This window comes from Rhinopithecus roxellana, chromosome 12, assembly GCF_007565055.1.
Source record: "Rhinopithecus roxellana isolate Shanxi Qingling chromosome 12, ASM756505v1, whole genome shotgun sequence".
In the NCBI taxonomy this organism is placed as follows: domain Eukaryota; kingdom Metazoa; phylum Chordata; class Mammalia; order Primates; family Cercopithecidae; genus Rhinopithecus; species Rhinopithecus roxellana.
Genome location: NC_044560.1, coordinates 73,671,759 through 73,688,072, shown reverse-complemented (window position 1 = coordinate 73,688,072; position 16,314 = coordinate 73,671,759). Strand labels below are relative to the sequence as shown.

At 37.4% G+C, this 16,314-nt stretch overlaps 1 protein-coding gene across 4 annotated transcripts in view; it reads right to left on the bottom strand.

The window, feature by feature from the left end:
* Positions 1-1,439: 1,439 nt before the first annotated feature.
* Positions 1,440-16,314, bottom strand: part of ZNF682 (zinc finger protein 682) — a 32,493-nt gene continuing 17,618 nt past the window's right edge. For 3 of the 4 annotated variants that reach the window (XM_030912877.1, XM_030912878.1, XM_030912879.1), the window contains one exon: positions 1,440-4,013. In XM_030912877.1, coding sequence (XP_030768737.1) covers positions 2,743-4,013 — 1,271 coding nt within the window. In that variant the 3' untranslated portion in view covers positions 1,440-2,742. Of the gene's footprint in view, positions 4,014-11,688; positions 11,781-16,314 lie in introns of all 4 variants that reach the window. The other variant, XM_030912880.1, reaches the window with a different exon arrangement.

Sequence of the window (16,314 nt, the reverse complement as noted above, 5' to 3'; positions counted from 1 at the left end):
CTTGGCAGGCTGAGGCAGAAGAATGGCGTGAACCTGGGAGGCAGAGCTTGCAGTGAGCTGAGATCGCGTCACTGCACTCCAGCCTGGGTGACAGAGCGAGACTCATCTCACAAAACAAAACAAACAAAAAACGGTGAAGGACTCTGATGCATACATAACTGGGGATGGACATAAATGAAACCTGAAGATATTAGAAAATGAAAGCAGCACAATTCCTCTAAATTTAGAGTCAGTTGTGTAGCCTGGGTACAGATGCCCTCTCCAGACATGAAGAATCAATGCCATATTTTCATCTGAATAATTTTAATCTCCTGGAGCCACCAACTCACTCCACCTGGAACACTAATCATGCAGTGTGTATAACACATGGTAATGCTTTCACACATGTAGTGCTTTTCTGTGCTTGTTCACTTCATTTATGTCTAAGCAACACCACGTCTGATGTAGAGACATAGGAGTTGGTAAAAAAAGAAATAAACACTACCATGACTGATGACATCTCCCTAGTGTTCACCTAAAGAAATTAACACAATAAGATCAATAAACTCAACAATGTTAATTATAAAAGTTAAAAGAACAAAGGAAAAATTGGCTTAGAGTTCTCCCACTGAAAAAAAAAATGTACTAAATAAAATGTTACAATACACTTACTATGGAATTACAGTTTAAATTGTTTTGTAAGCACCATTAAATGTTGTAAAAATTATTCCAATAATTCTGGAGCAGATTATATAAAGAATACTTCCTAAATTTTGATGCATTAAGTCTAGTATCAATATCAGGCAAGTAAAACCTGGACTTACATAAGGAGATTCTGAACTAGGAACCATAAGATTTTGGAAAAATGAATTCAATACAAATGGGAAACACATTTGCTTTGAAATTCTTTGAGGTTTTTAGTCTGGTAGTAACTTATCAACACTTCAAAAATTACCAATTTGTTCTAACACATTTTCTTTCTTCTCAAAATAGGTACACATCCACATTCAAATACAATTGCTTCATAATCCTCTTACATTTTATCTTTAGAGTAACACATTTGTATATTAAATTTTCATGTAAGTGAAAACTTAGAGTCTATGTGTGTTGGGAAGGCCATAGAGGTTGCATGCTCAAAGAAAAAGGTAAGATAACATCTTCTACATACTCATTTAAGATTCAGAAATATATGGCTTTTGATTATATGCCTGTGTAATTTTCATAATAACCATCTTAATGACTCTAGAGTTAGAAGAAAAATAATAAAAATGTAACCTATGGAAACAGTATTCTCCAACGTATTTGAAGTTTAAAGTCACTAAGGATAAGAATCACTAGAGACGCCATTCCACCATATTACTGAACAGTATGTTGTTACTGTCTGTTACCTGAAAACTTGAGTAAGGTAAAATAGGCTAATGTTGGTGGCAGGATAACACCTAATTCAATGCACAAGTGTCTTAACACATTAAAACAATTTTGTTTTATTAAAACAAATGAAGTTCACACAGTCTAAGAAAAGCATTACAAAATCCACTATATTAATATACAATCGGTAAAACAATTTACTAAAATTTGAATACTGCACAAGACTATTACTCTGAACATCTATCTCATGCAGCACTTGCAAGTTTTATAAGTCAACCACAAAAGCTTCTCTGTGTAGACTTTCTTCACACACCTCACATTTCAGTGTCCTCAATCTTCTGTTGAAAACTATATAAATGATATCCTAACATAGAACCTCTCAAAGCTCCGAGCAGCAGAAACTGACCACATGCTTTCCCATAGACATTGGGAATAAAGACACAGCATCAAGTAATTTGAGAGTTGAATTACATCGAAATTTGCCTTTGTAAAAATCTAAAACTCTCTCCATGCAAAAAACAGTGTACTTTGAATATAATTGTAAGTTCCAAAATATTACTCTCTTATTCCTGTTTAGCCTAATTAAAATATGTTAACTTTGAATTATGCTTTGTAATCAATACCCTGATTTGGAATAACATTGAAAGTGTTAGTGTCTTAGTGGTTTCTACTGCAAATCTTCTGATGTTCATTCAGACTTGATTTTTGATTAATTTTTTATATTTATTGCATCTGTTAAATGCTTTCATATAAACTCTCTAGCATTTTCTAAGGTGTACTTTTAAAACAATTTTTTTCATATTCATTACAGTTGTAGGGTTTCTTTCCAATATAAATTCTCTAAAATTGAATACAATTTGAGCAACTGTTAGAGGGTTACCCTTCAGCATAAATTCTCCCATGTACAACAAAATCTGTAACATAAGTAAAAGTATTGCACCAATCTTTATATCTGTAATGTTTTTCTTCAGGGTAAAAACTCCTGTGTTACTCTAAGGCTTATATTTTTGAAGTCTTTCCACGTACAGATGTAATGTATCACTATCATTACACCTTGTGCACTCTAAGGCTTTTATTTGGTGACATCTTTCCACAGATAAATGTAATGTGTATCATTACACTTTTATTGCTTTTATCTAGCATAAAACCTCTCATGAGTAAGCTCATAGCAGTTATTAAACACTTTGCCACATTCTTTAAAATCAGAATTTTTCTCAGTGTGAATTTTCTTATGTGCAATAAAGTGTGAGCAATGGTTGAAGACTTTCCCATATTCTTCACATTTGTAGTGTTTCTCTCCAGTATGAATTATCTTGTGATTTCAATGGCTTGAGCAAGATTTAAGGACTTTGCCACATTCCTTACATTTGTAGGATTTCTCGATAGTAAAAATTCTTACGTAGTAAGGTTTGAGCAGTGAGTAAAAGCTTCCCCACATTTTTTATACTTGCAGGATTTCTCTCTTCTTTGAACTCTCTTATGTTCATTAAGATGTGAGCATCGTTTAAAAGCTTTGCCACATTCTTCACATTTATAGCGCTTGATGGCAGTATGAATTTTCTTGTGTCTAGTAAGGTGTGAGCACCGATTAAAGGCTTTGCCACATTCTTCACAGTTGTAGGGTTTCTCTCCAGTATGAATTCTCTTATGTTCAGTAAGGATTGAGGACCAGTTAAAAGCTTTGCCACATTCTTCACATTTGTAGGGTTTCTCTCCAGTGTGAATTCTCTTGTGTTTAGTAAGGTATGATAACCTCTTAAAGACCTTGTCGCATTTTTCACATTTGTAGGGTTTCTCTCCACTATGAATTACCTTATGTTCAGTAAGAATTGCTGATGAGTTAAAAGCTTTGCCACATTCTTCACATTTATAGGGTTTCTCTCCCGTATGGGTTCTCTCATGTATAGTAAGTAGGGAGCAGTGGTTGAAGGCTTTCTCACATTCTTTACATTTGTAGGGTTTCTTTCCAGTGTGAATTGTCTTATGTTTGGTGAGATGTGAGTGCCGGTTAAACCCTCTGCCACATTCTTCACATGTATAGGGTTTTTCTCCAGTATGAATTTTCTTATGCCTAACAAAGGGTGAACACCAGTGAAAGGCTTTTCCACATTCTTCACATTTGTAGGGTTTCTCACCAGTGTGGATTCTCTTATGTTTAGTAAGGGTCGAGCACCAGTTAAAAGCTTTGCCACATTCTTCACATTTGTATGATTTCTCTCCAGTGTGAATCCTCTTATGTTTAGTAAGGTATGAGAACCACTTAAAGGTTTTGCCACATTCCTCACATATGTAGAGTTTCTCTTCAGTATGAATTATCTTATGATAAGAAAGGCCTGAGTGAGATTTAAAGACTTTACCACAGTGTATACATTTGAAAAGTTTCTCTGTAGTATGTCTTATGCTTTGTCTATTTAGACTTGATGATTTACTAAAGACTTTCACACATTTATTATATGGGAAAATTTTGCTAGGTAGAGTTGACAAACACTGGTTAAGTCCATTATAAATTTCTTTTGGATCCTTACACTCACCCACATTTTCCCCATCTTTCCGTAAGTGTAAATCCTCAAGTCCACAGCTTCCATATCCTCTCAGTATCACCTTTTGGAATGAATCTTTCATGCCCTGTTCTGGCAAAAAGTCTTCAGTGTAATGAGAAGACACAGCTGAAATATAAAATTAACAAAATATCCCACTTGTTATTTTCAGAGTCAGATACACATACTTTACAAAGCTAACATAGAAAATTAAGAAAAGGACAGGATGACTTACTAGATGCAGCTGGGAAACACTCACTCCAAGGAGAGAAAACAAAATGTTGAGTAAAACATCACACTTTAAACAGATCTTTTGAGAGAAAGCTTAATTCAGAAGAAATGCAGACACTGTGGCTGAAGAGGAAGATGGAAAGCTTGCTCAAAGTCACTGGGCACCAGGACTGGCTCCTAGATCCAGACCAGACTTAAGGAAGGGATATGTGAAGAAACCCCATGGCAACACAGTCTAGCCACGGACCTCTGAGATTCTCACTTTGGTTCCTTCTCCTTGAAAGGCATTTCCCAGCTAAATCTAGCCTGAGCTCCTGATTATAGAATCTGATATGATCCCTATACGTCTGTGAACTGGCAGGGGGAGCCACCTGGAGAATAGGCAGAGGCACAGCTTAAACTCTGGTGGAAATCTGAAGTTTTCACTGTGCTGTGCAGCTGTAGCTGACCATAGGTGCCCATCCTCCGAGGCTCTGCATCTTGCACTGAGGGGATCCATCTCTGCTGTCTGCCAGGATGAGAGGGAGCAGGGTTGTAGCTATCATGGGACTGAGGTGAATCTGATCCATGCACCACCTTGCCTGCTGGCATCTTCCAAGATGACTTACCTGGCTGCTCCTGCAGAAGGGTGCCCACAGCACAGCATCCACTTACATCACAGATGGTGCTTGACCCCAAAGGGCCAGAGGACAAATCCATGGGCCCAGTGCCAGCTGCCCAGGTCTTCCACACACCGACTAATAATATTCAGCTGATGTATGTGGTCTGAGCTGAAGTGGGGTAGAAGCCCACACTGTCAGCACACAGAGAAGAGTGTGACATGGGAACATGAGCCAGCATGGGAGCTGGGTTCCCCTTCATTCACATGAATAAACTGGGAAGGGTGTGTCCAGATGACCAGCCATGGCTTCTATCCCAGGAAGCCTAGCAGCCTAGAACATCTGGAAGAGCTCAGCCATTTCAATGCAGATGGCTTGGGACAAACCTTACCAATTCAGCCTGCTCCCAGGGAAGACACTGGAGACAGACCTGCTGAGTTGAGGGACCACAAACTGGGTGGGCCCCACAGCCATCTGCTGGACCAAAAATCCTGGGCTGTAGGTGCAATACTGGTTGCAAACCCATGGTGCAATTGCCCTGCCTGGTGATTTTCCATCCTCAAGCCGCTGCATCACCAAACGACTCACAGGAACATTCCAAAACCCACCCTTACTTTTGCAAGCAAAGGAGAACAGCAGGACCCCTGATATAAATACGGGTCTCCTGGTGACCTAAAAGTGTGAACTGTCCCTAAGGGAGGGGGGAGCACAGACCACCAAAACCCTCCTTGAAGCAAAGGAAATGGGTGCAGTGCCAGCAGTTGAAGGGAATATCACCAAGGCTCCAAAATAAATTTGGAGAGAAAACAATTTCTCGCACACGATCTTCCCTCCCCAGAACACTCTTAAGTGCCATGTACTTGGACTGAAGCCTGAATTCCACCACAAACAAGAATCTATTGCTTCAACACGAAGCACTCTATGAAATCCACCGCAGGAACTTATCTACAACCCAGGACCTAGACAGAGACTCTGCCTCTGAAAACAACCTTAAATGACACCAACTGATTACACACAACATACACCACAGCCAAACCCTCAAGGAAAAAAAAGAATTAAAAAAAATTTTCAAGCCCCATCCAAATCACAGAAAATTCAAAAGCAAAAGAAGCACCAGCTCCCTCAGATGAGACAGCAAAAGAACGCTGGCAATACAGAAAGCCAGAGTGTTTCATAACCTCAACAGGATCTCATTAGTTCCTTTGAAAGAACCAAACACAACTTTAAAAATTGTAAATTTTACTACAGGACTTTCAAAATACAATGGAAAGCCTCAAAAACAGAATAGATTAAGCAGATGAAAGTATTTCAGAGCTCAGAGACTGCTTCTTTATATCAACCCAGTCAGAAGACAGTGAAGAAAAAAGAATTCACTACAAACAAGCAAAGCTTCTGAGAAATACAGAATTATGTAAAGGGGTCAAACTTATGACTCATTAGTATTCCTGAGAGAGAAGGAAAAAAAACCAACCAACTTGGAAAACATACTTAAGGATATAATCTATGAAATATTTTCCCATCTTGCTAGACAGGTTGACATAAAGATACATGAAATTCAAGGAACTCCTTTGAGATACTATACAAGACAACCATCCCTAAGTAAAGTATAGTATCTGAATACTATACACATAGTATTCAGACTTTCCAAGGTCAACATGAAATAAAAAAATAAAAGGCAACTAGAGAAAAGGGTCATATTACCTAAAAAATGAATTCTATCAAACAGTGGACTTCCTCACAGAAACTTTACAATCTGGAAGATATTGGGGGGTCTGTTTTTAATATTTTTAAAGAAAGAGGCCGGGTGCAGTGGCTCATGCTTGTAATCCCAGCAATTTGGGAGGCCAAGGTGGGTGGATAACCTGAGCTCAGGAGTTTGAAACCACTCTGGGGAACATGGTGAAAGCCTGCCTCTATTAAACACAAAAAGTGAGCTGCCTGCCTCTATTAAATATAAAAAATCAGCCAGGTATGGTAGCGCTCACCTGTAGGTCCCAGCTACTGTGGAGGCTGAGGCATGAGAATTGCTTGAGCCCCAGAGGTGGAGGTTGTAGTGAGCTGAGATTGCACCACTGCACTCCAGGCTGGGCCACAGAGTGAGACTCCATTTCAACAACAACAACAACAACAAAAAGATTTTAAAAAAGAAAGAAATTCCAGTCAAGAATTTTATGTTCCAGCAAATTAAGTTTCATAAGCAAAGAATTCACAAGCAATCACTAAGTGAATTAACTACCACTCAACTGGCATCACAAGGTGCTTAAGGGTGTTCTAAACATGGAAATGGAAGAATGATACCTACTACCACAAAAACACACACAAGTACACAGCCCACAGACCCTACAAAGCAACTGCACAATCAAGACTACAGAGCACATGAAGCGAACAAAAACTAAGATATCAATATTAACCTTGAACACAGCAGTCTAAATGCTCCACTTAAAAGACACGAAGTGGTGGCCAGGCATGGTGGCTCGTGCCTGTAATCCCAGCACTTTGGGAGGCTGAGACAGGTGAATCACCTGAGGTCAGGAGTTTGAGACCAGCCTGGCCAACATGGCGAAACCCCGTCTCTACTAAAAATACAAAAATGAGCCCGTAGTGGTGGCACGTGCCTGTAGTCCCAGCTACTCGGGAGGCTGAGGCAGGAGAATCACTTGAAACCGGGAGGCAGAGGTTTCAGGAAGCTGAGATCATGCCTGCACTCCACCCTGGGTGACAGAGTGAGACTCTGTCTCAAAAGAAAAACTTAAAAATTCTAAAAATTAAAAAAAAAATGACACAAAGTGGCAAGTCAGACTTAAAAAAAACAAGACTTAACCTTCTGCTGGCTTTAAAAAACTCATCTCACGTATAACAACACCCATAAACTCAAAGTAATGGGAAAAAGTAACATCTATCACACAAATGGGAAAAAAAACCAACAAAGAAAAAAATGCAGTGGTCACTATTCTTGTATTAACAAAACAGATTTTAAACCAACAATAGTAAAAAAGACAAACACATTACATACTAACAAAGGATTAATAAATAAATAGATAAATCAATAATATTTAACTATCCTAAATAGGTATGTACCCAACATTGGCACACCCAGGTTTATAAAGCAATTATTACTGGACCTAAAAAAAAGACTTAGCCAGCCATCGTGGAAGACAACACCTTACAGATAGCATTACAGATCATCAAGGCAGAAAACTAACAAAGAAATTCTGGACTTAAACTCAGCACTTGACCAACTGGACCTCATAGACATCTACAGAATAATTCATCTAATGAACACATACATACATTCTCATCTGCACACAGAACATACTTCAAGATTGACCACATGCTCAGTCATAAAACAAATTTCAAAAATCCAGAAAAATTGAAATTATCTCCTTGAAACAGAGTGAAATAAACTCAAAACTCAATAGCAAGAGGAACCCTCAAAACTACACAAATACAGAAAACAAAACAACTTATTCCGGAATGACTTTTGGGGAAACAATGAAATTAAGGCAGAAATCAGAAACTTATTTGAAACAAATAAAAATGGTGACGAGGCGGGGTGCGGTGGCTCACACCTGTAATCCCAGCACTTTGGGAGGCCGAGGCGGGTGGATCACGAGATCAGGGGTTCAAGACCAGCCTGGCCAACATAGTGAAACCCCATCTCTACTAAAAATACAAGAAATTAGCTGGGCGTGGTAGCAGGTGCCTGTAATCCCAGCTACCTGGGAGAGTGAGGCAGGAGAATCACTTGAACCCAGGAGGCAGAGGTTGCAGTGAGTGGGAAATAGCGCCACTGCACTCCAGCCTGGGTGATAGAGTGAGACTCCGTCTCAAAAAAAAAAAAGTGACAAAATGTAACAAAACCTTGGAATGTGGCAAAAGCAGTGTTAGGAGGGTTTATAGTGCTAAACTTTTATATCAAGAAGATAGAAAGATCTCAAGTTAACAACCTGATACCTTGCATAAAGAAATCAGAAAAACAACAAAGTAAATCCAAAGCTAGAAGAAGAAAAGAAATAATTCAAATCAGAGCAGAACAAAAAAAATTGAAACCAAGAAAATCATTCAAATAATCAATAAAATAAGTTTTTCTAAAAGATAAACAAGATCACTAGATCACTAGCTAAGTTAACAAAGAAAAAAAAAAAGATCCAAATAAGCACAATCAAAAATGACAAGCTATGAATAGACTAACAGACAACCTACTGGGAGAAAGTATTTGTAGACTACGCATCTGACAAGGGGCTAATGTTCACAATCTATAAGAAATTTAAATCTACAAGAAAAACAGAAATAATCTCATTAAAAAGTGGTCAAAGGACATGGTCATTTCTCGAAAGACATAAAAGCAGCCAAGAAACGTGAAAAAATGAGACAAAAAGGGAAAAAAAGAAGGACAAAACAGCAACAAAAATCAAAACAATCAATAACATGGCAATGGTAACCCTTCTCTATCAGAAAATTAAATATTCATGGAATAAACTTCCCAATCAAAAGACATAAACTGGTATAAAAACAAGATTCAACTACATTCTTTGTACAAGATACTCACTTTCAATCTGAAGAAGACAATAGACCAAAAGAAGGATGGTACAAGTCATTCTCTTAGAATGTTAACCAAATCAGAAGAAACTAGGTCAAAATTATATAAGGCAAAATACATTTTAGGTCAAACACTGTTATAAAATATACTTTAGTCAAAATTCTCACAAGAGACAAAGAAGGACATTAAATAATAGTAAAAGGATTAATTTACTAGAAAACTATAACATATATATAATCATCAGGTTCCCAAATATATAAAGTAAACATTAACAAAATTGAAGAAATATACAGCAATATAATAATAGTAAGATATTTCAGGCCGGGCGCGGTGGCTCAAGCCTGTAATCCCAGCACTTTGGGAGGCCGAGACGGGCGGATCACGAGGTCAGGAGATCGAGACCATCCTGGCTAACACGGTGAAACCCCGTCTCTACTAAAAAAATACAAAAAACTAGCCGGGCGTGGTGGCAGGCGCCTGTAGTCCCAGCTACTCGGGATGCTGAGGCGAGAGAATGGCATAAACCCGGGAGGCGGAGCTTGCAGTGAGCTGAGATCCGGCCACTGCACTCCAGCCTGGGCGACAGAGCGAGACTTCGTCTCAAAAAAAAAAAAAAAAAAAAAAAAAAGATATTTCAACATCCCACTTTCAGTAATAAGTTATAAAGCAAAGTAGAATATTAAATATAAGAAAAGAGGACTTCAAAGCACTCTAAAAATTACACCTAACGGACATATAGCAAACACTCCACACAACGGCAGAATACACAATCTTCTCCATAGCTCACATCACATTCTCTTGGATATATCACTTGTTAGGGGACAAAGCAATTCTTAGCAAACTTTTTTTTTTTTAATTTTGAGACTGAGTTTCACTCTTGTTGCCCAGGCTGGAGTGCAATGGCACGGTCTTGGCTCACCATAACCTCCGTCTATTAGGTTCAAGCAATTCTCCTGCCTCAGCCTCCGGAGTAGCTGGGATTACAGGCATGTGCCACTACATCTGGCTAATTTTGTACTTTTGGTAGAGATGGGGTTTCTCCATGTTGGTCAGGCTGGTCTCGAACTCCCGACCTCAGGTGATCTGCCTGCATCAGCCTCCCAAAGTGCTGGGATTACACGTGTGAGCCACCACGCCTGGCCTAGCAAACTGTTAAAAATGGAAATCTTATAGACTATTATTATGACCAAATGGAATGAAACTAAAAATTAGTAATAGAAAAAAATCCACAAATATATGGAAATTAAACACAGTCTTAAGCATGCTCATGTTCAAGGACTGGAAGAATTAACACTGTACAACATCTTTACAGCACCCAAAGTAATGTTCAGATTCAATGTGATCCCCTTCAAATTCCCAATTTCATTTTTTGCAGGAATAAAAAACCAATGCCTAAATCAAATAAAATCTCAAGAGACCATGAAGAGCTAAATAATCTTTAAAATAAGGAAAGGTGTTGGAAGCATCACACTTCCTGATTTCAAAACACACGACAAAACTACAGTAATAAATGTAGTTTAGTACTAGCACAAAGGCAGACAATTAGACCAATGAAAAAGAATGTAGCACAGATATTATCTTTCATGTATGGTCAAATAGTTACTGGCACACCCATATTAATTGTAGCATTATTCACAAAAACCAATAGGTGAAAGAAACCCAAACTTCTCTCACCACATGAATGGAAAAATAAAATTTATAATATACAAATAATGGAATAATACTCAGCTTTTAAAAAGAAGAAAATCGGGTCAGGCGTGTAAGCTCACGCCTGTAATCCCAGCATTTTGGGAGGCCCAGGTGGGTGGATCACGAAGTTAGGAGATCGATATAATCCTGGCCAACATGGTAAAACCTCGTCTCCACTAAAATACAAAAAAAAAAAAAAAAAAATTAGCTGGGCATGGTGGCACGTGCCTGTAGTCTCAGCTACTCGGGAGGCTGAGACAGGGGAATCGCTTGAACCCGGGAGGCAGAGGTTGCAGTGAGCCGAGATTGCACCACTGCACTCCAGCCTGGCAATAGAGCGAGACTCCGTCCAAAAAAAAAAGGAGGAAATCTTCTAACATCGACAATAAAGATAGATCTGATGGCATGATGCTAAGTAAAATAAGCCAGCCATAAAAAGACAGATATTGTATAAATCCATTTATATGAGACATCTAAAGTAGTTACACTCAGCAACAAAATACAGAGGTGTTTGTAAAGGGTCAATGAGGAAAATGAGTAGTTTCATGTATGTTGAGTTCAAGTTTCCCAAGACAAAAACATGTGGAGATATACTGCATGACAGTGTCAATATACCCAACATAACAGAACTGTATAACTTAAAAATATTTAAGATTCTAAATTTTATGTTATCTATTTTGGACAATTAAAAATAAACAATTACACCTAAAAGAAATACAGAGTTATAAAGCTTTTCAAAAATTACCTTCAAATCACAAGTGTTTCTCTCACAAAAAGAAAACATACATTCACCAATGAATAGATGTTGAAATTACAACGATTTTCATGACTCCTCACCTAAACAGAATAAAACCACCATTGATGACCAACAAAAATATAAATATAAGAGTCATAAACAAAATGGGGTGATACTTATTCAGTCAAACACAGAGATAATTAAATTGGCAATAAACATATGGCTGATTCATATTTGACTTTTGCCTCACATTGTCTTAAAATGTACAGAGCTGAATACTGTCATACAAAATTATATGAATAAAAACTAAAAAATACTATGAATGTGAAATGGCCTATTATAAAAATTGTAACAAATAAATACAAAATTGCAAAGCAAAATTAAACTATAACCCATAAAATTCTGAATAAACATAGTGGACTACTGATGAAGAATCATTCTAGATAGCTACAATTTTCAACCATGACTGGCTATCCATAAAAAGTACACATTTTTGAATCAAGAGCATACAGTTAGAGCACTGTTTCACAGAAACCCCATTATAATTATTGATAAAAAGCTTTGAGAAAATAATTTTTAAGAAATAAGCACATAATACTAGAGAAATTTATTAATATGTTGCTCTTCTTTATACACAAAATGGTAAGGCTGTAATCTAGCCTGCAAAAGCAGAGAAAAGACTTACATTTTTTACTGGAGGAACAATATAAATATTGCAAAATGTGGTATAAAATACTGATTATGAATTAGGAATAAATTATGCTATCATTCAGATAAAGGAGGAAGAATATAGATGAAAATGCAAAGAAAGCTTTTTACATGCCGGCAACTTAATCATACAAACTAGGCCGGGCATGGTGGCTCACGCCTGTAACCCTAGCACTTTGGGAAGTTGAGGCGGGTGGATCGCTTGAGCTCAGGAGTTCAAGACCATTTACCAGGAATCTATAACACATACAACTGTTATATAAGTATAACATTAGCACTCTCAAACATATAAAACAAATATTGACAGAAGTTAAGAAACAAATACACAGCAGCACAATAATTATAGACTTCAAGGCCTCATTCTCAATCATGAATATAAAAAAATCAGATAGATTAATAAGAAAATAAAAAACTTAAACGTTACACACCAATTAGACCTAAGAGACATATACAGAACATTCCAGTTAAAAGCAGCAGAAGACATAATATTCTCAATCACACACACAGCATTCTGTTTGGACGCATAACAAGTCTTAATAAATTTAAGGAGACTGAAATCATACAGTGTATGTTTTCTGACCAAAATGGAATGAAACTAGAAATCAGAAGCAGAAGTAAAACTGTAAATCCAAAAAATGTGGAAATTAAACCCACTCAAATATATTCTTGCTCAAGGATCAGATAATTTCATTTTGTTAAGATGTCAACATGCACAGCCACATACAAATTCAATGTAATATCAAGATCTTCATGGTAGTTTTTTTTTGCAGAAATATATTTAAGATTCTCAAATTCTTTTAGGAGGTATAACTAGCAAAACACCCTTTAAAAGAACAACAAAGAGGTATTACACTTCCTGGTTTTATAACACATTAACCAAAGCTATAAAGATACAAATAATGTGGTATTAACACAAAGAAAAATAAATGGATGATAAAACAAAATAGAGAGCTCAAAATTAAGCACGTGTGTACGTAATCAATGGCCTTATATAAGATTGCTATGGCCACACAATGGGGAAGAAAATAGTTTTTTTAACAAATGATGCTGAAAAACTGAGTATTTACATGAAAAAAATAAAGTTGAGCCCTTCTGTTACATGCACCATATAAAAACAGTATTTAAAATGGATTAAATACTTGAACATAAAAATATAATAAACTTCCTAGATAAATATATGGGGGAAAATATGACATTGGACTTGGCACTAATTTCTTGTTACAAAAGACAAAGAATTTGATGTCATTTTCTTAGATATGAAATCAAATGCATAAGGAAAAAATAATAGAGAAATGGGACTACATCAAACTTCAAAATTTCTGCACATCAAAGGAAAAATTTAGTGGGGTGAAAATGCTGCCTAAGAAATGGGTGAAATATTTGAAAATCACATATTTGATGGGAGTTAATTTTCACAATATATAAACAATGTCTAAAACTCAACAATAAAAAGTGAGTAGCTTGATTAAGAAATGGACAAACAATTGAACTGGCATCTCTCCAAAGAAGATACATAAATGGCTTATAAGCATTTGAAAGGATGCTCAAGATTAATAAATTTTAGACCAATGCAAAGTAAAAATCACAGTAAAATATTACCTCAAACCCATTAGGAGAGCCATTAAGAAATGTAACAACCCCCCAAAAATAATTGTTACGGATATGGAGAATTGAGAGGCCTTTTGAGCCACTGGTAGGCAAAAATGATGCAGCTACTGTAAAAAACAGACTATGAAGGTTTCTCAAAAAATTAAAAATGGAATTACTATATAATCCAGCAAACATGGAAAATCCTATTTGATACTGTTCTTCGCAGTTATTTTTGGGGGTATGACACCCAAAGCACAGAAACAAAAGCAAACATAAATAAGTGGGACTGCATCAAACTGAAATTTTTCTGCACAGCAAAGAAAATAAAACAAGGAAACTTACAGGATGAAAAAAAAATTTGCAAGCCATGCATCTGATAAGAAGTTAATATCCAGAATATATAAGGAATTCATACAAATCAAAGGCAAAAACAATAATAAGAATGATAATAAGAACTAAATTGAAAAACAGACTAAATGGATAGATATTTTTCCAGTGAAGACAAAGAGCGAACAGGTATGAGAAAAGGACCTCAACATCACCAGTCATCAGGCAGGTGCGAACCAAAATGATGATAAAATATCACTTCACATTTGTTAGGATGGCTATTATCAAGCCACACGTATATTTTCTGGGTGATGGATACCCTAAAAGTACTGACTTTACCACCATGAAATCTATCTGTGTAACAAGGTTGCACTCATATCCCACAAATTATGCAAAAAGAATAGGGCTGGGTATGGTGGCTCATGCCTGTAATCCCAGCATTTTGAGAATCTGAGGTAAGAGGACTGCTTGAGCAAAGGAGTTCAAGGCCAGCCCTGGCAACACAGTGAGACCCCCTTCTCTGTTAAAAAAAAAAAAAAAAAAGAAAGAAATTTTAAGCATAAAAACATTTTTAAAACGAGATAACAAGCGTTGACAAGTGTGTGATGAAAACAATCTTGTACATTGTTGGTGTGTTGTAAATTGGGAGAGTCATTATGAAAACCAGTATGGATGTTCTTTAAAAAATAAAAATAGGCCAAGCACGGTGGCTCACACCTGTAATACCAGCACTTTGGGAGGCCGAGGCCGGTGGATCACGAGGTCAGGAGATCGAGACCATCCTGGCTAATACGGTGAAACCCCATCTCTACTAAAAAAATACAAAAAACTAGCCGGGCGAGGTGGCGGGCGCCTGTAGTCCCAGCTACTCCGGAGGCTGAGGCAGGAGAATGGCGTGAACCCGGGAGGCGGAGCTTGCAGTGAGCTGAGATCTGGCCACTGCACTCCAGCCTGGGTGACAGAGCGAGACTCCATCTCAAAAAAAAAAAAAAAAAAAAAAAGAAAATATGGCATATATACACAATACAATATTATCCAGCCATAAAAAATCATGAAATGCTGCCAATATTTCAATGACATGGATGGACCTGGAAGACATTATACTAAGTGAAATAAGCCAGACACAGAAAGAAAAATAATGCACGATCCCACCTCTATGTGTAATATACAAAGGATGAACTCATAGAAACAGAGAGTACAAAGCTGGCTGACCCAGTCTGGAAGCAGGGAAAATGGGAAGATGTTCAATGAGTGGCGCAGGCCATGCAGGAGAGGGACAGCCCAGACCCTGATCGCATAAGGCTGCTCTCCAGCAAGGCTCAGAGCCCTCTGGATGTTGGCAAGGCCACTTCCAAGGCCTGTGCAGCAGGTGGCGCTGGTGGGCTCTTCTGTATCGCTGGAATAATCTATGCTATTTTGCTTTGCATTTGGTTGATCATATATATGCAGATAACTATTGGAGGGGATTCACGGTGAGGTCTGGGGAGTGTTACTCATTCGGTAATAGTACTGCCCACCCCCACTCCAGATCTTGGAAAATGGGGCAATACCCATGAGCTGGAAAGATAGAAGAAAAATCTTACCACATTACCCTCGGAAAATTTGGCCCTGGGCCTGTCCCTACAATATGGGTTAATGGCCAGTGGGGGTATGTGATGGAAACACATAAGGGAAAAAAGGAAATATGGTATTTCCCTAAAGGCAAAAATTCTATGCAAAATTTGTCATGGTTAAGTTCCTAACTTATTTCATATTCTGGGGATTATATAAATGGTGAAAAAATGGTGTGGATAGATGGGAGGTTAATTCTATAAAAAGATTTAAGTTTGTGGGACACAGTAAGACGACAAGGATATTAAATTTGGTGCCCTAAACAAAAATAAAAGTAAAATACTAAACTTAGAAAAAAGAAAAATTGTTGTACATAGTTATATAATCAATGTTAAAGTATAACCTTGCACTTAATAGAGACTGCTGTGCCAGTTCTAAGCCTATAACCAATTGTGCTGC